The 27,102-nt window shown below is 42.2% G+C and overlaps 2 protein-coding genes and 1 long non-coding RNA gene across 4 annotated transcripts; 2 read left to right on the top strand and 1 right to left on the bottom strand.

The window, feature by feature from the left end:
- Positions 1-728: 728 nt before the first annotated feature.
- Positions 729-8,543, bottom strand: LOC120043123 (endonuclease domain-containing 1 protein-like). The gene is made up of 4 exons (XM_038987845.1): positions 8,403-8,543; positions 8,248-8,359; positions 1,891-2,147; positions 729-1,614 (listed from the first exon to the last, which is right to left on the bottom strand). Exons 1-4 carry the CDS (start codon positions 8,541-8,543, stop codon positions 880-882), a joined length of 1,245 nt encoding a protein of 414 aa, XP_038843773.1. The 3' UTR covers positions 729-879.
- A 2,036-nt stretch (positions 8,544-10,579) lies between these two features.
- On the top strand, positions 10,580-13,074 carry LOC120043126. Its single transcript, XR_005476314.1, has 2 exons — positions 10,580-10,642; positions 11,484-13,074. It is a non-coding gene; the product is annotated as an uncharacterized LOC120043126 (long non-coding RNA).
- Positions 13,075-22,462: 9,388 nt separating this feature from the next.
- Positions 22,463-24,534, top strand: LOC120043125 (endonuclease domain-containing 1 protein-like). 2 transcript variants are annotated; one of them, XM_038987847.1, is made up of 2 exons: positions 22,463-23,450; positions 23,899-24,534. In XM_038987847.1, the coding sequence occupies exons 1-2, from the start codon at positions 23,124-23,126 to the stop codon at positions 24,292-24,294; spliced, it is 723 nt and encodes a 240-aa protein (XP_038843775.1). In that variant the 5' UTR covers positions 22,463-23,123; the 3' UTR covers positions 24,295-24,534. The 2 variants fall into 2 exon arrangements, with proteins under 2 accessions (XP_038843775.1, XP_038843774.1); XM_038987846.1 differs by having other exon boundaries at positions 22,466-23,450; positions 23,710-24,534.
- The last annotated feature ends 2,568 nt before the right edge of the window (positions 24,535-27,102 follow it).

Below are 27,102 nucleotides of genomic sequence, written 5' to 3'. Positions count from 1 at the left end.
TCAATATGTATGAACGACACATTGATACATCAAGCACAAAGTGGGAGGTTTAAAATATACTTTCTTAGTCGCCAAAATAACAGAGCTTGTCTTTAACCTTTACAACCCTTAAACTTGTTTAATTATAACCATTATAACCATTATTATAACCATTATAACCCTTATTATAACCATTATAACCATTATTATAACCATTATAACCATTATTATAACCCTTATTATAACCATTATAACCCTTATTATAACTATTATAACCCTTATTATAACTATTATAACCATTATTGTAACGGCAGTCTAGCTCTTCCTCCTCCTCGGACGAGGAGAGGCGAGAAGGATCGGAGGACCAATGTGCAGCGTGGTAAGTTTCCATGATTTAATACAACGAAGACAAGACACTATTCAAAATAACAAATGAACTAACCGTCACAGTCCCGTGTGGCACAAACACTGACACAGGAAACAACCACCCACAAAATCCCAACACAAAACAAGCCACCTATATATGATTCTCAATCAGGGACAATGATAGACAGCTGCCTCTGATTGAGAACCATATTAGGCTGAACATAGAAACAGACAAACTAGACACACAACATAGAATTCCCACCCAGCTCACGTCCTGACCAACACTAAACAATCAAAACACATAAGAACTATGGTCAGGATGTGACAATTATAACCCTTATTATAACCATTATAACCCTTATTATAACCATTATAACCCTTATTATAACCATTTTAACCATGGCTTATAACCATTATTATTTAACCCTTATAACCATTATAACTTAACCCTTATAACCATTAAACCCCTATAACCCTTGTAACTTAGGGAATGTGTACTCAATAGTTGTGGGAATTACCACTGGACAAAACTCATCATTTTTCATCACAGTCACAATCACACTCATCCTCCTCATCACATTCCTTTAACTCATCCCCTGTTCTTCTCACCATCTTCATGCTCCTCTCTTCTCGCCATCTCATGCTCCCTTTTCCGCTCCTCTTTTGCCCCGCCCCACCCTCTAATACTCTCTCTCTGTTCCTCCCTGTCTCATCCTGTTCTACACTTTGAATAGCTTTTCTTGGGCAATAATATGGGAATACCTTGAAATCCTTGTAAAAACTCGTCAATTCTTTTTCTAGTTCTCCCAAGGTATTCGAATTCACTATTTCCCCCTTTACGTTCTTCCCCCAGTATGCTCCGGCCACCCACTCTCCCAGTTTGTTTTTACAGCAGTAGGCTGTCCACAGAAGATCCGGGATGTTCACTCGTTTGTTCAGCTTGTTGTTGTTGGGAACTGCTCCAGTCACCACATAGGCTTTAATCTGGTCTTCAGCTTCCTTACAGTTATTCTCAAGATATTTTCTGACTTTGCACTCAATTTTACTCCATCTGCCTCGGTTGAAGCCTCTTTCCTGTGGAACGGCGTTTGTCAGGGTGAAAGTGGACCTCATGGTATCATCATCAGCATACGAACATGGGAATAGGTGACCTCTGTCCAGATGCATGCCCTTTATCTTTACCTTGTAGTCTGCGTTCGTAGCCTGGTGCTCGACTCTTAGACGTCTACCTGCCACCATCATGTCACGTGTGTAATGTTTATCTTCAAGCTGCAGAAACATCAGTCCGACATCAAACTATTATAAGAATTCATACATTTAAAAAAAATCACTATTTCACAATCCAGACTTAAGCTGAAAGTGGTTGCAACAAAGATACATATATACATGATATATACCAGTAATCAAATACACATGTTTAATGAATAGAGATTAGAACTACCTGGGGCTCCATCATCCAGGACTGACTAGGTAACATAACTGTCTGTGATATATACCAGTAAATAAATACACATGTTATGTTATATGACAAAACATTAGTCTTACCTGGGGCTCGATCATCCAGCGTTGATTTGGTCTGGGGTCTGTAGGAGGACCAGTGAAGGTGTAGGCTGAGAACACAGGGATCCTGTTGGTCGTGTCGTAGAGAGTTGCAAACCTGTAGATGTTGTTGTACTTCTGGCAAATCGGCTTGTAGCGGCCCTCGTTCTTGACTATCCCATCATACAAAATACCTGGGAGATTTGGAGTTGTCCCCTCCAGGAAGAACTTCTCACAGTCTGGAACATCACTGAACTTCTCCACTACATGAGAGAGAGCAGGAGGAAGGAGAGAGAGAAGGAGGAGAGTAGAGAGATGATTCAATACCCCCATCATCACCTGAAGACTGTACACCACAGAGACCAGCTGGTAGACTGGAGACTGCTGATCTGAGTCAGGACAAGCTGATTTAAATAGTTATTTCAGAGACCAGTTGGTAGACTGGAGACTGTTGAGCTGAGTCAGGACAGACTGATTTAAATAGGTTTTCAGAGACTCCTCCTTCATGTGTCAAGACAGAAAGGGTTGATTTGCATAAACTCCTCTGTTTCCATGGACACTGCTGTAACAAATAACATGTGACTCACCTACTGTAGTTTCTAACACGTATGGACCCAGAACTTAATCACACAAGAGTATAGTTCTGGGAACACTTTGGTTCTGGTAGAAAAAAGTTTTAGGATAAAAACATGACTTTACTCAGCATAGAGTCTGTCAGAAGTTACACATCATACTATTACAACAGTGGGACTGTTCTGGAATTACGGTTGCTGAGTTCACATTCATTAATATCCCACAAGGCTTAGCGTCTCTGAATCAGCAAATAAAAGAAGTAAACTTGCATTTCCCTTGACCAGCAAGTCAACTTATTTAGTATGATGTCTCAAAGGCCTCACATACATTACAGATATGATTACAACTGAATGAAACGGAGGAAGATGTGTCCAACTGAATGAAACGGAGGAAGATGTGTCCAACTGAATGAAACGGAGGAAGATGTGTCCAACTGAATGAAACGGAGGAAGATGTGTCCAACTGAATGAAACGGAGGAAGATGTGTCCAACTGAATGAAACGGAGGAAGATGTGTCCAACTGAATGAAACGGAGGAAGATGTGTCCAACTGAATGAAACGGAGGAAGATGTGTCCAACTGAATGAAACGGAGGAAGATGTGTCCAACTGAATGAAACGGAGGAAGCTATCAAATGTCAATCACATTTCCACCTCTGATTTGGCCTCTAACACATTTAATGGAAACCAGAAGATGGCAATAATGGATGTTTAATTTATTGGTGTTTATGTTGGTGTAGGTTTGGTTTCTGAGCTGTAATTATTAGGAATCATTAGGTATAATGGAGGCATGAGGGGAGCCATAATGATGCTTGGGAGGGGCTGAATGCAGGGAAACATGGTCACATGAGGCAGTACTGATAAGGGGAGGAACCGTTTAAGGCTCATATCACTCAGCTCCCTGCCTAGAAATAATGATGTAATGTGTAGTGATGAGGAGGAGACTCCACCCAGAATGGGGTATACAGTTGTGGCCAAAAGTTTTGAGAATGACACAAATATTAATTGTCACAAAGTCTGCTGCCTCAGCTTGTATGATGGCAATTTGCATATACTCCAGAATGTTATGAAGAGTGATCAGATGAATTGCAATTATTTGCAAAGTCCCTCTTTGCCATGCAAACGAACTGATTCCTCAAAAAACATTTCCACTGCATTTCAGCCCTGCCACAAAAGGACCAGCTGACATCATGTCAGTGATTCTCTCATTAACATGGGTGTGAGTGTTGACGAGGACAAGGCTGGAGATCACTCTGTCATGCTGATTGAGTTTGAATAACAGACGAAGATTCAAAAGGAGGGTGGTGCTTGGAATCATTGTTCTTCCTCTGTCAACCATGGTTACCTGCAAGGAAACACGTGCCGTCATCATTGCTTTGCACAAAAAGGGCTTCACGGGCAAGGATATTGTCACGCCCTGACCATAGTTTGCTTTGTATGTATCTATGTTTTGTTTGGTCATGGTGTGATCTGAGTGGGCATTCTATGTTGTATGTCTAGTTTGTCTGTTTCTGTGTTTGGCCTGATATGGTTCTCAATCAGAGGCAGGTGTTAGTCGTTGTCTCTGATTGGGAACCATATTTAGGTAGCCTGTTTTGTATTGTGGGTTGTGGGTGATTGTTCCTGTTTCTGTGTCTTTGTGTATGTCACCATACGGGACTGTTGCGTTTTCGTTCGCTTGTCCGTTTATTGTTTTGTATGGTTATTCAGTGTTATTCGTTAATAAAAGTAACCATGTATTCATATCACGCTGCGCATTGGTCCTCCGATCCTTCTTACTACTCATCCTCAGATGAGGAGGACGACGGACGTGACAGATATTGCTGCCAGTAAGATTGCACCTAAATCAACCATTTATCGGATCATCAAGAACTTCAAGGAGAGCGGTTCAATTGTTGTGAAGAAGGCTTCAGGGCGCCCAAGAAAGTCCAGCAAGCGCCAGGACCATCTTCTAAAGTTGATTCAGCTGCGGGATCGGGGCACCACCAGTACAGAGCTTGCTCAGGAATGGCAGCAGGCAGGTGTGAGTGCATCTGCACGCGCAGTGAAGCGAAGACTTTTGGAGAATGGCCTGGTGTCAAGAAGGGCAGCAAAGAAGCCACTTCTCTCCTGGAAAAACATCGGGTAAAGACTGATATTCTGCAAAAGGTACAGGGATTGGACTGCTGAGGACTGGGGTAAAGTAATTTTCTCTGATGAATCCCCTTTCCGATTGTTTGGGGCATCCGGACAAAAGCTTGTCCGGAGAAGACAAGGTGAGCGCTACCATCAGTCCTGTGTCATGCCAACAGTAAAGCATCCTGAGACCATTCATGTGTGGGGTTGCTTCCCAGCCAAGGGAGTGGGCTCACTCACAATTTTGCCTAAGAACACAGCCATGAATAAAGAATGGTACCAACACATCCTCCGATAGCAACTTCTCCCAACCATCCAGGAACAGTTTGGTGATGAACAATGCCTTTTCCAGCATGATGGAGCACCTTGCCATAAGGCAAAAGTGATAACTGAGTGGCTCGGGGAACAAAACATTGATATTTTGGGTCCATGGCCAGGAAACTCCCCAGACCTTAATCCCACTAAGAATTTGTGGTCAATCCTCAAGAGGCGGGTAAACAAACAAAAACCCACAAATTCTGACAAACTCCAAGCATTGATTATCCAAGAATGGCCCAGAAGTTAATTGACAGCATGTCAGGGCAGATTGCAGAGGTCTTGAAAAAAAGGGTCAACGCTGCAAATATTGTCTCTTTGCATCAACTTCATGTAATTGTCAATAAAAGCCTTTGACACTTATGAAATGCTTGTAATTATTCTTCATTATTCCATAGTAACATCTGACAAAAATATCTAAAGAGACTGAAGCAGCAAACTTTGTGGAAATTAATATTTGTGTCATTCCCAAAACATTTGGCCAAGACTGTATACTACCCCAGGGGAAACCATGTCTGTGTCTAATGCAGCTGGTTTGACCCTCTGGGAAGAATAAACTTGGTTTGGTTCAAGTTCTCACTCTAGTAATAGAACCTAACAGCATATTCTGTGGTGTGACCACTGCTGAGTTTATTTCCAGTAACTGAAGTAGTTCACAGTAAGAGTTGACACAAGGCTGTGTATGTAGAGTTAGAAAATGTGGTTCCTAACAACACTGTGGTCAGAGCAGCACTGGACTGGTTAACACCTCAGACTCAGCAGCTGTAGATTCTTCAGTTGAGGCCTTTTCTCAGTAAGAGTAGAGGAGACTGGGGAACAGACTAACACTTTTAGACTTTAGTTTATTAGGAAAATATTATTTAAGTTAGATTAATAATATTTTTATACAAACAACATATCTCAGCTACCATTACACACTAAGTATGTTCCTAGGAAGTACCAGTCATTTACAATTCAACCAAGTGGTGGGAATTAAATGTTACAATTGACCCAGTAGGTGAATGTTCCACAGGTCAATAATTTAACAAAAAGAGAAGCAGCAAGTATATTTACTTCAGGGCCTCAAAACCCTTTTTCTTCTTCAATAAAACTAAAAGTCATCAATGGATTTAAACAAAACCTCTTGGTCATGTAGAGACACTAACCAACCATTATTACATTGAATAAGAGCTTTCTACCTGGTTTCTAATTGGACTAATTTATCTGTTACAACTGACCCTGTGTTACTTTGTTCCCCAGTCTACCTTACCTTCATGGATAATATTTAAAATGACTGCTTCACTTCAGTAAAACATTTCTAACTTCTTCAATCACCATAAAAATGTTAAACAGCTGAAGCAGGTCACACAATTTTACTTAATTACTATTTACTTCATGTAAAATGACCTTTGTAGTTGTGATTTAAAGGTGTGGACGTTTATTTGCTAACTGTTTACATGTAGTGTTGCCTTGAATGTTGGCTTGTATGACATATGATATACTATGAATCAGTTTCATATTTCATGAAACTACAGGAATCCTTTGTTTCAGGGAAACATTATATTTGTTCAACATGCGTGTGGGGAGGAGTTCCCCTTTCTGTCCAATGAGGTCATTTCTGGACAATATTTCAGCAAGTAAAATGATGGTTCTACTTTAGAATGTGGAACACACAGCCAATAGGGAGGTTTGATTGTTACACATGATAAATAGTCACACCTGTTCCACATACAGAGGAGTTTATCCAACCCTCCTTGTCCAGTCTTGACCACTAATTATACCAGACAGGACTCATCTTCATACAGAGGAGTTTATCCAACCCTCCTTGTCCAGTCTTGACCACTAATTATACCAGACAGGACTCATCTTCATACATAGGAGTTTATCCAACCCTCCTTGTCCAGTCTTGACCACTAATTATACCAGACAGGACTCATTTTCATAGAGAGGAGTTCATCCAACCCTCCTTGTCCAGTCTTGACCACTAATTATACCAGACAGGACTCATCTTCATACAGAGGAGTTTATCCAACCCTCCTTGTCCAGTCTTGACAACTGAATGAAACGGAGGAAGCAATCAAATTTCAATCAAGTTTCCACCTCTGATTTGGCCTCTAACACATTTAATGGACACCAGAATATGGCAATAATGGATGTTTCATTTATTGGTGTTTATGTTGGTGAATTCTGTGGTCTGACCACTGCTGAGTTTATTTCCAGTAACTGAAGTAGTTCACAGTAAGAGTTGACACAAGGCTGTGTATGTAGAGTTAGAAAATGTGTTTCCTAACAACACTGTGGTCAGAGCAGCACTGGACTGATTAACACCTCAGACTCAGCAGCTGTAGATTCTTCAGTTGAGGCCTTTTCTCAGTAAGAGTAGAGGAGACTGGGGAACAGACTAACACTTTTAGACTTTAGTTTATCAGGGAAATATTATTTAAGTTTGTATAAAAATATTATTAATCTAACATCATATCTCAGCTACCATTACACACTAAGTATGTTCCTAGGACGTACCAGTCATTTACAATTCAACCGAGTGACGGATATTAAATGTTACAATTGACCCAGTAGGTGAATGTTCCACAGGTCAATAATTTAAAAAAAAGAGAAGCAGCAAGTATATTTACTTTAGGGCCTCAAAACCCTTTTTCTTCTTCAATAAAACTAAAAGTCATCAATGGATTTAAACAAAACCTCTTGGGAATGTTGAGAAACTAAACAAGCAGGACCAGTGTTGCTATTGAACGTTGGCTTGTATGATGTATGATATACTATGAATCAATTTCTCATTTCATGAAACTACAGGAATCCTTTGTTTCAGGGAAACATTATATTTGTTCAACATGCGTGTGGGGAGGAGTTCCCCTTTCTGTCCAATGAGGTCATTTCTGGACAATATTTCAGCAAGTAAAATGATGGTTCTACTTTAGAATGTGGAACACACAGCCAATAGGGAGGTTTGATTGTTACACATGATAAATAGTCACACCTGTTCCACATACAGAGGAGTTTATCCAACCCTCCTTGTCCAGTCTTGACCACTAATTATACCAGACAGGACTCATCTTCATACAGAGGAGTTTATCCAACCCTCCTTGTCCAGTCTTGACCACTATTATACCAGACAGGACTAACTCTAGGCCAGTTCCTCTGTTTACTTCAGACATATCTTCTTCCACATATCATCACAGAAAAGTTAATCAGTTAGATAATGTTTACCCAGTGGCATCCTGAGGCATTGATAGATCATGAGAGAAGAAAATATTAAATGACCATTTCTAAGCTGCTCATTTATTATGGAAAAACTCACCCCAGCACACTCTGAGGCAGGCCTTGGAGACAGGAAGGACATCACCCTCTTCTGGTCTTCACCCCACCAGGGACAGTGATGAACTGTGAGCTCTGTAGGAGGCTCCTGGTAAACAGCGTCTGGTCAATCCACTGCTGCTTCTTGTTGAGAGATGCCCGCCGGCTCTCTGGAATCACCAGCTGCATTTAAGGGAGAGAGAGAGAGAGGCAGGAAGGACATCACCCTCTTCTGGTCTTCACCCCACGGGGGCAAGTTCAGAAGCCTGGGGTGGATACAAGGGGGCCTGGGGTAGATCACCAGGGACAGGGGCCGAACGTGAGGCAGGAGGGAGCGCTGGAGGTACCTGTATGTCCAAGGGTTCATACCTAATACATACAGAGAATACATAAGTGACAGATACAGTACTAAGCATTCTCAGCACCATGACAGCAGATCTACAGCATGAAAGGTAAGTGACAGATACTAGATTTAGTTGTGTAACTAAAGGACAAAGAATGCATAGGCCTTTATGACAGATACAGGAAGGGAGTGTCATAATGGAAGGGGTTTCATCTGTAAAAAGTCCACACTGCATTTATGGAAAGCTGTGTATCATTCAATACATGGACAAATAGTAAGATTAACACAATGCATATCTTCCATTATTGTAAAGTATTCATGCTTGCAGAATGCCAAGGGAATTGAATAGCCTACCTAACATTGCAGAACTATATTCATGTGTAGATTGAAATGCAAGGCAAATGTTACGTTCCACAGTTTCTGTGTTGTGGGTTTGTGTGTATTTCATTAAATGGCGTCCTGTGTTGGCTGTTGGTCTGTAAAAGTTGTTGAAAGTATTTTGTAGCCTCTCCTGCAGAGGTATGTGTATGCCATAGGACTGAGTGTTTTGGGGTTATTGAAATTGTTCACTAAGTTTGAATTATTCTGTTTCATTTGTTCCCAGAGGGGAAGGGGAAGGCACCTTGGGAGTGTCTAGGCAAGAGGCCTGCGGGCATACATAACCCGTAGTATTGAATCTGTCTATGCACACTAGGTAAGACCTGGGCGGATCACCTCCTGTATTTTGGTTAGCCGCCAGTTGGTGCTAAAGGTTAGGTAAACTGTGGGAAGGCAGGTAAGGTAGGAGAGGGGACTTTTACTTTGCTTTGGTTCGGTCCAGCCCAGTTTCCCCACCTTAACGTGTTTAAGGAAGAATTAGATTCCCTGTAAACGGTATTTTTCCCTGCCGTCCTTCCCCGCACCTACGATCACATACCTTTTTCACTCCACGGGGAGTTGAGTTGTAGCAGGGTGTTGCGTTCCCTCCTCCAAGAGACGTACGTAACAGCAAATATCACCATTTTTACGCCATTAAACTAGATAACCTAATACATGTATTAGCTAATCCATGACTGATACATGTTGAATAAAACTGTTATACACTGGAACCGAAAATAAACTACTGTACAGTAGTATGCTAAAGTTACTGTACTGTAGCCTGCATCACGTACACACTATTTCACAACTTCACAGACGTCTTACACCTTACAACAAAGCACGAATATAAGCGATAGTATGCATTAAAATAGCTACGATTGTAAAAAATAGTATTGAAAATGCAGACAAGTGGCCGCTGATTGTACCGGTAGTTACTGATACCAAACCAATGCTACGGGTATCATAGGTAGATGACTGCAGAGATAGAACTGTATAATGTTTTCAATTCACTTTTCCATTCTTCTTACAACTTCACAGATGTAGCAATAAGATTACAATCCATTTCATTCAAGCTTATTAAAGATACTTACTCTGTAAATCTCCGTTTGATGTAAACAATGATTTGATGAGGGAAAAGTGTCATGGCCGCCGTTTGCTTTTGGGGCGGAGCTAAGGTCAAAGGGCGAATATGATTGGACCACACGTGATTGGATATGGTTCTTTGCGACTTTCTCGCATTGCCATTGGTGGATTATCGCTAGTTGAGACTGGCTAGACATCCGGTTGGCCTTAAACAGGAAAATAATGCGCAAAAGATTATAGCAAGTTCGTGAAGCATCCTTATTTTGTCCCTCCCCTGGTTTTTTTAGACCTAAAATTTAGTTTACTGTGGTGGAGAAAACAGGGACTTATGTGGATGTTCGCTGCCCTATAGTGTCATGTTGGATAAGTGCAACAGGACGGCTGAACTAAACCTAAATCAAGTCACACACTGTGTCCCAATCGACAACGAGAACAGGCAGAATTTCAAGGCAATATGTCAGAATTGGCGTGTTTTAATCCCAATTAAACTGCTGATTAAGGTGTCGTTATTTTATTAATTTTGAAGGTCTCGTCGATGTTTCCTTCACCGGGGAGGGTATCCCATAACACCTTGCGACAAGTAGCGGAAATAATACAATAAAAAAATGTCTGAATTAATGGCGGACAAAGTCACCGGTTGGGAGAAAAATGTTCCAGAGGAATAGCGAATAACTTTGTGAAATGTACTTGTATTTATTCACCAAATTGTTTAAAAGCTCAACAAATTACTTTCATGTGAATTTTTTATTCAAATGTTATCAGCCCGCTAGCCAAGCTAAGTTGGCATCGGATCCAAAAACTAGTTAGCAGGCGATCTCTTCCTGCATATCAGCTGTTAAGAGATGAACTAAACTAACCAAGTATAAAGTCAGCAATGTGGCAATTGTGAAGACCCAGACTTTTCTTAACCCTGAATTGAGGAACTTGCTGGTCAGCTAATGACAAATGTAGCAAATCTATAAACATAATTCAGAGACTAAAGATGGCAACTGATGTGTTCATTTCACATTTCACATGTGATTTAAAAACGTTGAAAATGCAGCTAACCAGCTGTACTCTGTTCAATCTAGGCATGTTAGCCAGCCAAGTTATTTGTACATTATTATATCAGTCAATACAGATGGAGATATAGTTGTTTCATCATGATATAGTTCATGATATAGTTTCATCTTACCACCCAAAGGCATTGCATGCAGCCGTCTATATTCGTATTCCCCGTGGACCGGTTCGTACGTGAAAACATTCTGCTGCAAGGCGTCAATTTTCTACAGAACTCGATTTAATATCGAAGGCGGATAAAAACGGAAAGATATGCCTACTTTATGAAACACCATTTTCCACCACCACGAGTGTATAGCTGATTACATACAATGACTACAACTTGATCAAGCCTATGAATATGCAAAACTGTTTACGAAACCATTGCACATTAATAAAGGTAGTTGGAGGTTCTCAGCAACTTGAACCAACACTGACATTTGAGCAGTGAGGTTAATTCCCCCCTTATGTTTCTGTTCTCCTCAGGTTGAAGCACATCCCTCCCCATCACCCAGACAGATGTAAAGAAGTTGGGAACCTCCGGTCCAGCAGGAACATCACCCTCTCCCAGGAGTTAGTTAGGAGTTTAATCAGCAGCATCACTGTGGTTAGATGGAAGTAGATCCACACATTGTTCTCTATCATGGAGAATTGTCCGCTCATTATAACTCATACAGCTCATTGTAAAATACAGATGTGGGTGATTTCTGTCCCAGGGTACTGCACTGTGTACACGTTTTCTTTCCTGCCAGCCCAGCACAAACACCTTGTTCAACTATTCATGGTCCTCAATGTAGATCACAATTAGTTGAATGAGGTCAGAAAGGGTCTGGAACAAAGAATACGTAACTGTCATGATCCTTCATGTACCCAACAAGCTTTCGAGTGTTGGAGGTTCATCCCCTTGATGTCCCTCACTTGGGGATGACTTATTTTCTACAATGGACTGTGTTCCAAGGGTTCATGCACAGATACAGGAAACCAATAAGAGTTTATATTATTAAAAATGACCAGTGCTGATGTCTCCCCACGGTTCTGGTTTGGAGGCTTGGACAGGATGCAGTTCATCTGTCTAATCCCCTGCAAGGAGAAACACAACAATTGTGGTATCCTGGGAGGTCTACCCCGGGGGTTGGTGGTGGAGGGGAGGTACGTGCCGTGACGTTGGCTCCCTCTGCTGGGAGTACCCGGAATGGACACGCTGATGGCAGCAATTAGGGGAGAGTACCAACCAGCCGTGCAGGCCGCCTAAATGGAGCGCTGCGGGGGAGGACAAGCTCCCGGGGTACGGAACCGAATACGAGGAGGCGGCCCTGAAGAAGGACCTGCCCTGAAGAAGGACCTAAGTTATGTTATGTTTATTTTATGATGTCAAGTAAAGGTGTTTTCTGATAGGGAGGTTCTGTCTCTGTGCACACAAACACAACACGGTTTTACCACATAATGTATTCATTTAATATATATTCCTGTTTGATATGCATGCATATAATTAATTTGGACATGTTCTCCTTTATAATATGCCAGGGTTTGTTTTGTATCCAACACATTTAGCTTACATTGTGATGAAGCAGTGTTGTAGGACTCCAGTTCCGTTTCCAGACCACATAATGAGTGTCTTGGTGTCGGATACATTTGCTTCCATCTGTCCAAGAGTGTTTCTCATCCATTCTCGTCTAATTCTACTCATTCGTGATATTGGAATATTTTGGGAGGTGATGATTGACAGTCGACTCCTGATACTTTGTATAAGTGAAATCTCTCTGAAGTGAACTAAATTTGTTTTTCTAGTCACAATTCAATAACATTCTCCTGATAACTGCATTTCCTGGTTTAGTGCAAGCCAGTGTTGTAGTACTCGGAGTCCAGTATCGAGACCACAATTTGAGTGTCTCGGTCTTGACTCGGCGTCGGACATTGAGAACTCATCATTTTAAAAACTCCTAATTATCATCTTCCATTCTGTCAGCGCATAAAACCGCTTTGTCAAATATAGACACTCCTTTTTGAAACATATCTTAAGTCTGGATTGTGAAATTGTGACTTTTTGTGTGAGTTAAACGTATGAACTTTAAAACCAGTTTTAATGTCTGACTGATGTTTCTGCAGCTTGAAGATATAAATGCCCAACGTGACATGGAGGTAGATTATAAAGGTGTAAGAGTCAACGTGACATGGAGGTAGATTATAAAGGTGTAAGAGTCAACGTGACATGGAGGTAGATTATAAAGGTGTAAGAGTCAACGTGACATGGAGGTAGATTATAAAGGTGTAAGAGTCAACGTGACATGGAGGTAGATTATAAAGGTGTAAGAGTCGACCACCAGGCTGCGGATGCAGACTACGATAAAACAACATGGATATGGACAGAGGTCACCTTTTCCCATGTTAGTACATGATGATGATACCAAGAAGTCCACGTTCACCCTGACAAACGCCGTTCCCCACAGGAAAGATCCTTCAACCGAGGCAGATGGTGTAAAATGGAGAGTCAGAGAAGCTCTTGTGAAGAACTGTAAGGATGCTAACGACCAGACAACAGTCTATGGTGACTGGAGCAGTTCTCAACAACATCAACAACGATCTGAACAACAGAGTCCCAGATCTCCTGTGGACAGCCTGAATAACATGCTGAACCATCATTATGGTGGGGGTGTCCAGTCCACCCCTAACCCTACCACTACCCCCTAACCCTACCATTAACCCCTAACCCTACCACTAACCCCTAAACCCTAACCCTACAACTAACCCTACCTCTACCCCCTACCCCCTACCACTAACCCCTAACCCTACCACTAACCCCTAACCCTACCACTAACCCCTAACCCTACCACTACCCCCTAACCCTACCACTAACCCCTAACCCTACCACTAACCCCTAACCCTACCACTAACCCCTAACCCTACCACTAACCCCTAACCCTACCACTACCCCCTAACCCTACCACTAACCCTACCACTAACCCCTAACCCTACCACTACCCCCTAACCCTACCACTACCCCCTAACCCTACCACTAACCCCTAACCCTACCACTACCCCCTAACCCTACCACTAACCCCTAACCCTACCACTAACCCCTACTCCCTACCACTAACCCCTAACCCTACCACTACCCCCTACTCCCTACCACTAACCCCTAACCCTACCACTAACCCATAACCCATAACCCTACCCCTAACCCTACCACTAACCCCTAACCCTACCACTAACCCCTACTCCCTACCACTAACCCCTACCACTACCCCCTAACCCTACCACTAACCCCTAACCCTACCACTACCCCCTAACCCTACCACTAACCCCTAACCCTACCACTAACCCCTACTGCCTACCACTAAACCCTAACCCCTAACCCTACCACTAACCCCTAACCCTACCACTACCCCTAACCCTACCACTAACCCCTAACCCTACCACTACCCCCTACTCCCTACCCCCTAACCCTACCACTAACCCCTAACCCTACCACTAACCCCTAACCCTACCACTAACCCCTAACCCCTACCACTAACCCCTAACCCTACCACTAACACCTAACCCTACCACTAACCCCTAACCCTACCACTAACCCCTAACCCTACCACTAACCCCTAACCCTACCACTAACCCTACCACTACCCCCTAACCCTACCACTAACCCCTAACCCTACCACTAACCCCTAACCCTACCACTAACCCCTAACCCTACCACTAACCCCTAACCCTACCACTAACCCCTAACCCTACCACTAACCCATAACCCCCCAGATCAGTGTCCAAAAGGTGATATTCCGAGAGCGCTTCTCCTCAAGGATGGGGATGTACGTGATCATTGTGTCTATGATGATGACTGTGTCTCTGTTGGGGTCAAAGGTTATTACCTACCTGTTGTATTTGTTTCTGTGCTGGTGATGATGATGTAGTGACATAACCACCAGGAACCTGTGACATCATCAGGTCAAGCAGGTAATAATGGACCTGGTTTAGTCTGACCTGAGATACACGCTGTGATCAACATTCACTATTTTTGACAATACTTTCTGAACTATTAGCACAGTAGACTACTGACCTGGCCTGCTTTAGTTGACTACTGTACTGACCTGCTTTTGTAGACTACTGACCTGACCTGCTGTAGTAGACTTCTGACCTGCTGTAGTAGACTACTGACCTGACCTGCTTTAGTAGACTACTGACCTGACCTGCTTTAGTAGACAGCTGTATTAGTTGTAAACAAACATTGTATACCCTCAAAACATGGTTAAAACTATAATTTTGACATCATGGATTGTAAGTCATTGCATCAGAAGCTCTGTCTATGAATATGAGAGTGTTCACATTTCTCCAGCCCTATCCCTCAGCTGTTAACCCAAACAGTGACGGGGTGAGACAATGTGTTATTGTTTGAGCTGCATATTGCCCCTGTATACTGTAGGTAGTCTAGAGGTTAGAACGTTGTGACAGTAACTGATAGGTTGCTTGTTCTAGTCCCTGAGAAGGCAAGGTGGAAACATCTGCCGTTCTGCCCTTGAGCAAGGCATTTAACCCCCAACAACAGTAACTGTTCCCTGGGTGCCTTGGATGTTGATTAAGGCCGTCCCCCCCACCTCTCTGATTCAGAGGGATTGGGTTTGATGTGGAAGGCATATTTGGGATGAATTCCTTCAACTGACTAGGTTTCCCTTATTCCCCTGTCAGGTTCTGTTTGTTTTATCACTGTAACCATAGAGATCCTACTATATTTTCTAAATGTGATCAATCTTCTTCTTGGAAGGAATAAAATATCTGAATTGAAGCATTTGAAAGTCTGTTTTTTTGTACGTATGGCTTGTAAATGTAGCAAAGTGATTCCCATATGAGACAATTCAACATTGGTGCAAATGTATTTGAGCTAAAAATAGTGATTACTGAAAGCCCTCTTTTAGTTGTCAGTTATTCCAAAGATGGTTTAGTAGTGTTTTGTACGGTGTTTATTCTATATAAGAGCAAGGTAATGTTGATTAGTTAGTCTTTACTTCCGCATAACTCTGTAGTACGCATACAGCTCCATTCAGCGCGTAGTAAGTCATGCCTAACTTGGCTCACTAGTACTATATAGTATCACACTCAGATACACAGAACAGCACCGCCATCTATTGGCGACATCTCGCAACAAGTATAAAGATGTATTGAAACTGTCCAATAGAAATCCCCGATCACACTTCTAGGCGATGTCATGGCAACGTTGGCTAGCTAAGTTAATGCGCAGAAAACAACATTGATTCAAACAGTTTGAGCCCTGTGGGGCATGTGAAGGCTATCAAATCAAAGGCAAAGGCACAAATTAAATGTATTTACCTTTATTTAATTAAAATAATTAAAGAGCAGCAGTAAATAACAAGAGCAGCATAGAAGGGGGACAACGCAAATAGTCTGGGTAGCTATTTGATTAGATGTTCAGGAGTCTTATGGCTTGGGGGTAGAAGCTGTTTAGAAGCCTCTTGGACCTAAACTTGGTGCTCCGGTACCGCTTGCCGTGTGGTAGCAGAACGAACAGTCTATGACTGGGGTGGCTGGAGTCTTTGACAATTTGTAGGGCCTTCCTCTGACACTGTCTGGCATAGAGGTCCTGGATGGCAGGAAGCCTGGGCCGTACACATGTAACAGTATAACTTTAAACCGTCCCCTCGCCCCGACACGGGCGCGAACCAGGGACCCTCTGCACACATCAACAACGGTCGCCCACGAAGCATCGTTACCCATCGCTCCACAAAGGCCACGGCCCTTGCAGAGCAAGGTGCAACACTACTTCTAGGTTTCAGAGCAAGTGACGTAACTGATTGAAACGCTACTAGCGCGTACCCGCTAACTAGCTAGCCATTTCACATCCGTTACACTCACCCCCCTTTCAACCTCCTCCTTTTCCGCAGCAACCAGTGATCCGGGTCACGGCACCAATGTAACAGTATAACTTTAAACCGTCCCCTCGCCCCGACACGGGCGCGAACCAGGGACCCTCTGCACACATCAACAACGGTCGCCCACGAAGCATCGTTACCCATCGCTCCACAAAGGCCACGGCCCTTGCAGAGCAAGGTGCAACACTACTTCTAGGTTTCAGAGCAAGTGACGTAACTGATTGAAACGCTACTAGCGCGTACCCGCTAACTAGCTAGCCATTTCACATCCGTTACACACACATCCCTCTGTTGTGCCTTGCGGTCGGAGGCAAAGCAGTTGCCATACCAGGCAGTGATGCAACCCATCAGGATGCTCTCGATGGTGCAGCTGTAAAACCTTTTGAGGATCTGAGGACCCACACCAAATCTTTTCAGTCTCCTGAGGGGGAATAGGCTTTGTCTTGCCCTCTTCACGACTGTCTTGGTGTGTTTGGACCATGATAGTTTGTTGGTGATGTGAACGTCAAGGAACTTGAAGCTCTCAACCTGCTCCACTACAGCCCTGTCGATGAGAATGGGGGCGTGCTCGGTCCTCCTTTTCCTATAGTCCACAATCATCTCCTTTGTCTTGATCATGTTGGGGGAGAGGTTGTTATCCTGGCACCACACGGTCAGGTCTCTGACCTCCTCCCTATAGGCTGTCTCACTGGTCGTGCAGTAATGAGTGAACAGGAGGTGACTGAGCACACACCCCTGAGGCGCCCCGTGTTGAGGATCAGCGTGGCGGATGTGTTGTTACCTACCCTTACCACCTGGGGGCAGCCCGTCAGGAAGTCCAGGATCCAGTTGCGGTGGGAGGTGTTTAGTCCCAGGGTCCTAAGCTTATTGATGATCTTTGAGGGCCCTATGGAGTTGAACGCCGAGCTGTAGTCAACAAACAGCATTATCACACAGGTGTTCATTTTGTCCAGGTGGGAAATGGCATAAATAATACAATGGTCATAAACTGTACAACACAATCAGAGAAGAAGTCTAAGAACATTGGAATCATTGTGAATGCAGCTGAACGTTTTTGGGGGTCTTCCTGATTTCCTCGGTGCAAGAAATCCTGTCGGTGAATGTAGCCCCATCACAGGCCCCTGAGCCGGTGTAGGGATGTATTTTGGACTGGACTGGGATTGAAGACGTATGATGTTTTTTTTAGTTGACGTGTTTTATTTTATATGATATCGTTCTACCTCTTATCCGGAATATTTTGTTTACGTTTCTTATTTAATACCTCGTCCAGCTGGTGGCGGTAATGCACCTTAACATTGGATGTCAACCGCCGTTAAACTCCATCGAAGAAGAAGACACTTTCCCTTCATCGGATCATTGTTTAAATCACAAGGAGAGTTACAGAGGAGGTATCTTTAATAAGGTTGGATGAAATTGATTGTAATCTTATTGCTACATCTGTGAAGTTGTAAGACGAACGGAAAAGTGAATTGAAAACATTATACAGTTCTATCTCTGCAGTCATCTACCTCTGATACCCGTAGCATTGGTTTGGTATCGGTAACTACCGGTACAATCAGCGGCCACTTGTCTGCATTTTCAATACTATTTTTACAATCGTAGCTATTTTAATGCATACTATCGCTTATTTTCGTGCTTTGTTGTATGGTGTAAGAAGTCTGTGAAGTTGTGAAATAGTGTTTACGTGATGCAGGCTACAGTACAGTAACTTTAGCATGCTACTGTACAGTAGTTTATTTTCGGTTCCAGTGTATAACAGTTTTATTCAACATGTATCAGTCATGGATTAGCTTATACATGTATTATGTTATCTAGTTTAATGGTGTGATAATCGGGATATTTGCCTTGCATTTCAATCTACATGTAACAGTATAACTTTACGTCGTCCCCTCGCCCCGACACGGGCGCGAACCAGGGACCCTCTGCACACATCAACAACGGTCGCCCACGAAGCATCGTTACCCATCGCTCCACAAAGGCCACGGCTCTTGCAGAGCAAGGTGCAACACTACTTCTAGGTTTCAGAGCAAGTGACGTAACTGATTGAAACGCTAGTAGCGCGTACCCGCTAACTAGCTAGCCATTTCACATCCGTTACATACACATGAATATGGTTCTGCAATGTATTGCAATGTTAGGTAGGCTATTCAATTCCCTTGGCATTCTGCAAGCATGAATACTTTACAATAATGGAAGATATGCATTGTGTTAATCTTACTATTTGTCCATGTATTGAATGATACACAGCTTTCCATAAATGCAGTGTGGACTTTTTACAGATGAAACCCCTTCCATTATGACACTCCCTTCCTGTATCTGTCATAAAGGCCTATGCATTCTTTGTCCTTTAGTTACACAACTAAATCTAGTATCTGTCACTTACCTTTCATGCTGTAGATCTGCTCTCATGGTGCTGAGAATGCTTAGTACTGTATCTGTCACTTATGTATTCTCTGTATGTATTAGGTATGAACCCTTGGACATACAGGTACCTCCAGCGCTCCCTCCTGCCTCACATTTGGCCCCTGTCCCTGGTGATCTACTCCAGACCCACTTGTATCCACCCCAGGCTTCTGAACTTGCCCCAGTGGGGTGAAGACCAGAAGAGGGTGATGTCCTTCCTGCCTCTCTCTCTCTCTCCCTTAAATGCAGCTGGTGATTCCAGAGAGCCGGCGGGCATCTCTCAACAAGAAGCAGCAGTGGATTGACCGGATGCTGTTTACCAGGAGCCTCCTACAGAGCTCACAGTTCATCACTGTCCTTTCCCTGGTGGGGTGAAGACCAGAATAGGGTGATGTCCTTCCTGCCTCTCTCTCCCTTAAATGGACTCACATCCAGAATACCTCAGTAGTCTATAGTAAAGATCTGTGTGGTAAAACAGGAGACAACGCTCTTTATACCAGGTGGTGTGGACAACAACTTTATACCAGGTGGTGTGGACAACGCTCTTTATACCAGGTGGTGTGGACAACAACTTTATACCAGGTGGTGTGGACAACAACTTTATACCAGGTGGTGTGGACAACACTCTTTATACCAGGTGGTGTGGACAACAACTTTATACCAGGTGGTGTGGACAACACTCTTTATACCAGGTGGTGTGGACAACAACTTTATACCAGGTGGTGTGGACAACAACTTTATACCAGGTGGTGTGGACAACAACTTTATACCAGGTGGTGTGGACAACAACTTTATACCAGGTGGTGTGGACAACACTCTTTATACCAGGTGGTGTGGACAACAACTTTATACCAGGTGGTGTGGACAACACTCTTTATACCAGGTGGTGTGGACAACAACTTTATACCAGGTGGTGTGGACAACAACTTTATACCAGGTGGTGTGGACAACACTCTTTATACCAGGTGGTGTGGACAACAACTTTATACCAGGTGGTGTGGACAACCTATGTCAAATGCATACGTCAATCATACCTTAACATTGTGGCATTGGATTAGATACAAGGTATCTAAGATTAGAAAAGCATGTCAAGACTGTGGTTTGTCACTCTGCTATGAGCCATCAACCACACCTGTGTGGTCTCAGGCTCTTTGCTACTTTCAGAACATCTTGGCCTTGCGGCTGAGTGACTATCAGCAGGAGCAGACAGTTCTCAGCCTGAGAACTAACGTAGTACATCTCCATCACCCAGTACTTTTACATCGTTGCACATTGCAAGCACACAAAGGTTATCACATATAGTGGGGAGAACAAGTATTTGATACACTGCCGATTTTGCAGGTTTTCCTACTTACAAAGCATGTAGAGGTCTGTAATTTTTATCATAGGTACACTTCAACTGTGAGAGTTGAATCTAAAACAAAAATCCAGAAAATCACATTGTATGATTTTTAAGTAATTAATTAGCATTTTATTAATCATGGCATTGGTGTAGCCCCACCTCCGACCCCCAGGGTAACCCCCAACAATAGTATTTCATACAAGACCAACATTTAAGGCAACATTTGATGTGAACACTTAGAAAATAAACGTCCACACCTTTACAGGAAGTAAAACTGTGTGACCTGCTTCAGCTGTTTAACATTTGTATGTAGGTGAAGAAGTTAAACATGTTTTACTTAAGTGAAGCAGTCACTTTAAATATTATACATGAAGGTAGGGTAGACTGGGGAACAAAGTAACACAGGGTCAGTTGTAACAGATAAATAAGTCCAATTAGAAACCAGGTAGAAAGCTCTTATTCAATGTGATAATGGTTGGTTAGTGTCTCTACTAGGGCTGGGCGGTATACTGTATTTTACTATATACCAGTGTTGATACAAGGACCGGTTTGAGTTTTTACTTTACTTTCTAGAACGGTATTTGAATGTTTGGTTTGTTAAATGTGATACGCTGTGTGTAACGTCCATTTTTATAGTTTACTCTGCTACTTGAGCCATCCCTCTCCGCTCTCTTGGACAACTTTTATTAATCAAAAACATTAAATACCGTCAAAAATGTGAAAAATATAATATGATCTTTTGGCCATATCGCCCAGCTCTAGTCGCTACATGACCAAGAGGTTTTGTTTAAATCCATTGATTACTTTTAGTTTTATTGAAGTTTTTTCTTCAATAAAAAAAGGTTTTTGAGACACTTGAGTAAATATACTTGCCTCCTCTCTTTTTGTTAAATTATTGACCTGTGGAACATTCACCTACTGGGTCAATTGTAACATTTAATTCCCACCACTTGGTTGAATTGTAAATGACTGGTATGTCCTAGGAACATACTTAGTGTGTAATGGTAGCTGAGATATGTTGTTTGTATAAAAGTATGATAAATCTAACTTAAATAATATTTTCATAATAAACTAAAGTCTAAAAGTGTTAGTTTGTTCCCCAGTCTCCTCTACTCTTACTGAGAAAAGGCCTCAACTGAAGAATCTACAGCTGCTGAGTCTGAGGTGTTAACCAGTCCAGTGCTGCTCTGACCACAGTGTTGTTAGGAACCACATTTTCTAACTCTACATACACAGCCTTGTGTCAACTCTTACTGTGACCTACTTTAGTTACTGGAAATAAACTCAGTGTTCAGACCACAGAATACACCAAGTTGTACACAAGGTCCTCCAACAACACCAGTAAATTAAACATACATTACTTTATTAATTAATTAATGAAACATCCTCCGTTTCATTCAGTTGGACACATCTTCCTCCGTTTCATTCAGTTGGACACATCTTCCTCCGTTTCATTCAGTTGGACACGTCTTCCTCCGTTTCATTCAGTTGGACACATCTTCCTCCGTTTCATTCAGTTGGACACATCTTCCTCCGTTTCATTCAGTTGGACACATCTTCCTCCGTTTCATTCAGTTGGACACATCTTCCTCCGTTTCATTCAGTTGGACACATCTTCCTCCGTTTCATTCAGTTGGACACGTCTTCCTCCGTTTCATTCAGTTGGACACATCTTCCTCCGTTTCATTCAGTTGGACACATCTTCCTCCGTTTCATTCAGTTGGACACATCTTCCTCCGTTTCATTCAGTTGGACACATCTTCCTCCATTTCATTCAGTTGGACACATCTTCCTCCGTTTCATTCAGTTGGACACATCTTCCTCCGTTTCATTCAGTTGGACACATCTTCCTCCGTTTCATTCAGTTGTAATCATATCTGTAATGTATGTGAGGCCTTTGAGACATCATAGTAAATATGTTGACTTGTTGGTCAAGGGAAATGCAAGTTTACTTCTTTGAGTTTTTGAGTTGCTGAGTCGCTAAGCCTTGTGGGATATTAATGAATGTGAACTCAGCAACCGTAATTCCAGAACAGTCCCACTTTTGTAATAGTGGGATGTGTATCTTCTGACAGACTCTATGCTGAGTAAAGTCATGTTTTTATCCTAAAACGTTGTTCTACCAGAACCAAAGTGTGGATGCAGTCACTATTTAGAGCAGTCTAATCTCATTCACCCAGAACTATAATCTTGTGTGATTAAGTTCTGGGTCCATACATGTTAGAAACTACAGGTGAGTCACATGTTATTTGTTACAGCAGTTTCCATGGAAACATACAGAGGAGTTTATGCAAATCAACTCTTTCTGTCTTGACACATGAAGGAGGAGTCTCTGAAAACCTATTTAAAGCAGTCTGTCCTGACTCAGATCAACAGTCTCCAGTCTACCAACTGGTCTCTGAAATAACTATTTAAAGCAGTCTGTCCTGACTCAGATCAACAGTCTCCAGTTTACCAACTGGTCTCTGTAACTTCATCTTTGTCTCTGTGGTGTACAGTCTTCAGGTGATGATGGGGGTATTGAATCATCTCTCTACTCTCCTCCTTCTCTCTCTCCTTCCTCCTGCTCTCTCTCATGTAGTGAAGAAGTTCAGTGATGTTCCACAGTGCAAGAGTTTCTTCCTGAAGGGGACAACTCCAAATCTCCCAGGTATTTTGGTTGGTGGGATATTCAAGGACGATGGCCCCTACAAGCCGATCTGCCAGAAGTACAAAAACTTCTACAGGTTTGCAACTCTCTACGACACATACAACAGGATCCCTGTGTTCTCAGCCTACACCTTCACTGGTAATACAACGGGTCGACCAATAGATCGCTGGATGATCGAGCCTGGGGTAGGACTAATGTTTTGTCATATAACATAACATGTGTATTTGTTTACTGCTGTATATCACAGACAGTTATGTTACAGAATATAGAACTACCACTATGGAGGGTATAGAGACTTGATTGTCTTGATTGTGAAACCCCCCCAAAAAAGAGAGGGTTTATTGTACAGAAAAGGGGGTTTATTGTACAGAAAAGGGGGTTTATTGTACAGAAAAGGGGGTTTATTGTACAGAAAACTTGTGAATGAATGATTGTTTCCTGCAGCTCGAAGGGGTAAACCGCACTGAAATGCAGATACAAGAGGGAGGCAGTTACAAACACCAGGCTGAGCAAAAGGACTATAAAAACTCAAAATATAGAGGGGTGAACAGAGGTCACCTCTTCCCAAGTTCACATGCTCATGACCTTGATACTCAGACGTCCACCTTTACCCTGACCAACATCGTTCCCCAGGTGGTGTCCTTCAACGATGGCAGCTGGAAGACAATGGAGGGAAATGTCAGAGGAACTCTGAAGCTTAACTGTAAGGATGCTAACGACCAGATAAAAGCCTATGTGGTGACTGGAGCAGTTCCCAACAACAACAAAACCAAACTGAACAACCGAGTGAACATCCCGTATCTCATGTGGACAGCCTACTGCTGTGAAAACAAGAAGTACAAGAAGAACAAGAAGTGGATGGCCGGAGCATACTGGGGGGAGAACAAGAAGGGGACAGGGGCATTGGATCAACAAACCTTGGGAGCACTCGAAATCATGTTGAACAGATATTACAAAGGTAAAGATGGTCCTGTCAAGGTGTTCCCAGAAGATTGTCCAAGAGGTCCTAAACCTACCACTTCCCCCTAACCCAGTTGGAAGAATTCCTTCCGTAGTGAGGAATCTTTACAATTCCATGAGAAATAGTTCTGGAAGGATCTTTGGATGATCTGGGTACAGATGCTCACACCATATCAACAAACTATCATTACTGTTAGACTAATTATTATCAGGGTTATAATGGTAATGAGGGTTATAATGGTAATGAGGGTTATAATGGTAATGAGGGTTACAATGGTAATGGGGGTTGTAATGGTAATGAGGGTTATAATGGTAATGAGGGTTATAATGGTAATGAGGGTTGTAATGGTAATGAGGGTTGTAATGGTAATGAGGGTTATAATGGTAATGAGGGTTGTAATGGTAACGAGGGTTGTAATGGTAACGAGGGTTATAATGGTAATGAGGGTTACATGTCAACATATGTACACTTTCAATTGTAATATTTTTCTCTTCTATGTCTATATATATATCTATAGTCTATACTCTTCTCTCCCCTCTCTACCCATCTCTTCTATGTCTATATATATCTATAGTCTATACTCTTCTCTCCCCTCTCTAACCATCTCTTCTATGTCTATATATATCTATATTCTATACTCTTCTCTTCCCTCTCTACCCATCTCTTCTATGTCTATATATATCTATAGTCTATACTCTTCTCTCCCCTCTCTACCCATCTCTTCTATGTCTATATATATCTATATTCTATACTCTTCTCTTCTCTCTGTCCATCTCTTCTCTGTTTATATCAAATATAAAAAGTATGTAAGGGGACAGAATTCTATTTTAATAAATAAAATACAGTTTAATTCCTTGATGATGTGCTGCCATTACTCTTGTTAATGTTAATAATTAGGCTTCCAGCAGGGTTGAGATCAATTCCATTTCAATTCCAGTCAGTTCTAGAAGTACACTGGAAATCCATTTCTCTGCAATGCTTTTCAATGAGGAACATTTGGAATTGAAATAGAATTAACCCCAACCCTGGCCTACAGTTAGTCAGGTTGTGACTTCCTTATGACTGTTACCATAGAGATACTATTATATGTTCTGAATGTAATTCTATCACTGTTACCATAGAGATACTATTATATGTTCTGAATGTAATTCTATCACTGTTACCATAGAGATACTATTATATGTTCTGAATGTAATTCTATCACTGTTACCATAGAGATACTATTATATGTTCTGAATGTAATTCTATCACTGTTACCATAGAGATACTATTATATGTTCTGAATGTAATTCTATCACTGTTACCATAGAGATACTATTATATGTTCTGAATGTAATTCTATCACTGTTACCATAGAGATACTATTATATGTTCTGAATGTAATTCTATCACTGTTACCATGGAGATACTATTATATGTTCTGAATGTAATTCTATAACTGTTACCATAGAGATACTGTTATATGTTCTGAATGTAATTCTATCACTGTATGTATCCATCTTCTTCCCATTTGAAGGAATAAACATCTATAATGAATGAAGCCTGTGAGAGTCTGGTGTTTTGTTCTCATGCTGTTTAAATGTAACCAAGTGACTCCAAAATGTTCCAATTCAACATTAAACCACATTATTTGAGCTAAAAATATAAATTATTGAAAGTACTATTTTAGTTGTCAGTTATTCATTCAAACTTTGCCTTAACTATGTGTCCAACCAGTCCAGCATACCAGCTAGCTACCATGTCTCAAAACATACCTGGAGCTGGTCAAGAAGCTACCATGTCTCAAAACATACCTGGAGCTGGTCAAGAAGCTACCATGTCTCTAAACATACCTGGAGCTGGTCAAGAAGCTACCATGTCTCTAAACATACCTGGAGCTGGTCAAGAAGCTACCATGTCTCTAAACATACCTGGAGCTGGTCAAGAAGCTACCATGTCTCTAAACATACCTGGAGCTGGTCAAGAAGCTACCATGTCTCTAAACATACCTGGAGCTGGTCAAGAAGCTACCATGTCTCTAAACATACCTGGAGCTGGTCAAGAAGCTACCATGTCTCTAAACATACCTGGAGCTGGTCAAGAAGCTACCATGTCTCTAAACATACCTGGAGCTGGTCAAGAAGCTACCATGTCTCTAAACATACCTGGAGCTGGTCAAGAAGCTACCATGTCTCAAAACATACCTGGAGCTGGTCAGGAAGCTACCATGCCTCAAAACATACCTGGAGCTGGTCAAGAAGCTACCATGTCTCTAAACATAGCTGGAGCTGGTCAAGAAGCTACCATGTCTCTAAACATACCTGGAGCTGGTCAAGAAGCTACCATGTCTCTAAACATACCTGGAAATGGTCAAGAAGCTACCATGTCTCAAAACATACCTGGAGCTGGTCAAGAAGCTACCATGTCTCTAAACATACCTGGAGCTGGTCAAGAAGCTACCATGTCTCTAAACATACCTGGAGCTGGTCAAGGAGCTACCATGTCTCAAAACATACCTGGAACTGGTCAAGAAGCTACCATGTCTCAAAACATACTTGGAGCTGGTCAAGAAGCTACCATGTCTCTAAACATACCTGGAGCTGGTCAAGAAGCTACCATGTCTCAAAACATACCTGGAGCTGGTCAAGAAGCTACCATGTCTCTAAACAGAGCTGGTCAAGAAGCTACCATGTCTCTAAACATACCTGGAGCTGGTCAAGAAGCTACCATGTCTCTAAACATACCTGGAGCTGGTCAAGAAGCTACCATGTCTCTAAACATACCTGGAGCTGGTCAAGAAGCTACCATGTCTCTAAACATACCTGGAGCTGGTCAAGAAGCTACCATGTCTCTAAACATACCTGGAGCTGGTCAAGAAGCTACCATGTCTCTAAACA

This window comes from Salvelinus namaycush, unplaced genomic scaffold (genome assembly GCF_016432855.1).
Source record: "Salvelinus namaycush isolate Seneca unplaced genomic scaffold, SaNama_1.0 Scaffold875, whole genome shotgun sequence".
Lineage (NCBI taxonomy): Eukaryota > Metazoa > Chordata > Actinopteri > Salmoniformes > Salmonidae > Salvelinus > Salvelinus namaycush.
The sequence above is the reverse complement of the archived record's forward strand: the minus strand, read 5'-3'. Positions and strand labels throughout refer to the sequence as shown.

Coding starts and splice junctions, on each gene's coding strand:
- LOC120043123 (XM_038987845.1), bottom strand. CDS start 8,543: ATGAACCCTTGGACATACAGGTACCTCCAGCGCTCCCTCCTGCCTCAC. Junction 8,360..8,402: donor GGGGTGAAGACCAGAAGAGG/GTGATGTCCTTC, acceptor CCTTAAATGCAG/CTGGTGATTCCAGAGAGCCG. Junction 2,148..8,247: donor ACAGTTCATCACTGTCCCTG/GTGGGGTGAAGA, acceptor TCTCTCATGTAG/TGGAGAAGTTCAGTGATGTT.
- LOC120043125 (XM_038987846.1), top strand. CDS start 23,124: ATGATGGGGGTATTGAATCATCTCTCTACTCTCCTCCTTCTCTCTCTC. Junction 23,451..23,709: donor GCTGGATGATCGAGCCTGGG/GTAGGACTAATG, acceptor TGTTTCCTGCAG/CTCGAAGGGGTAAACCGCAC.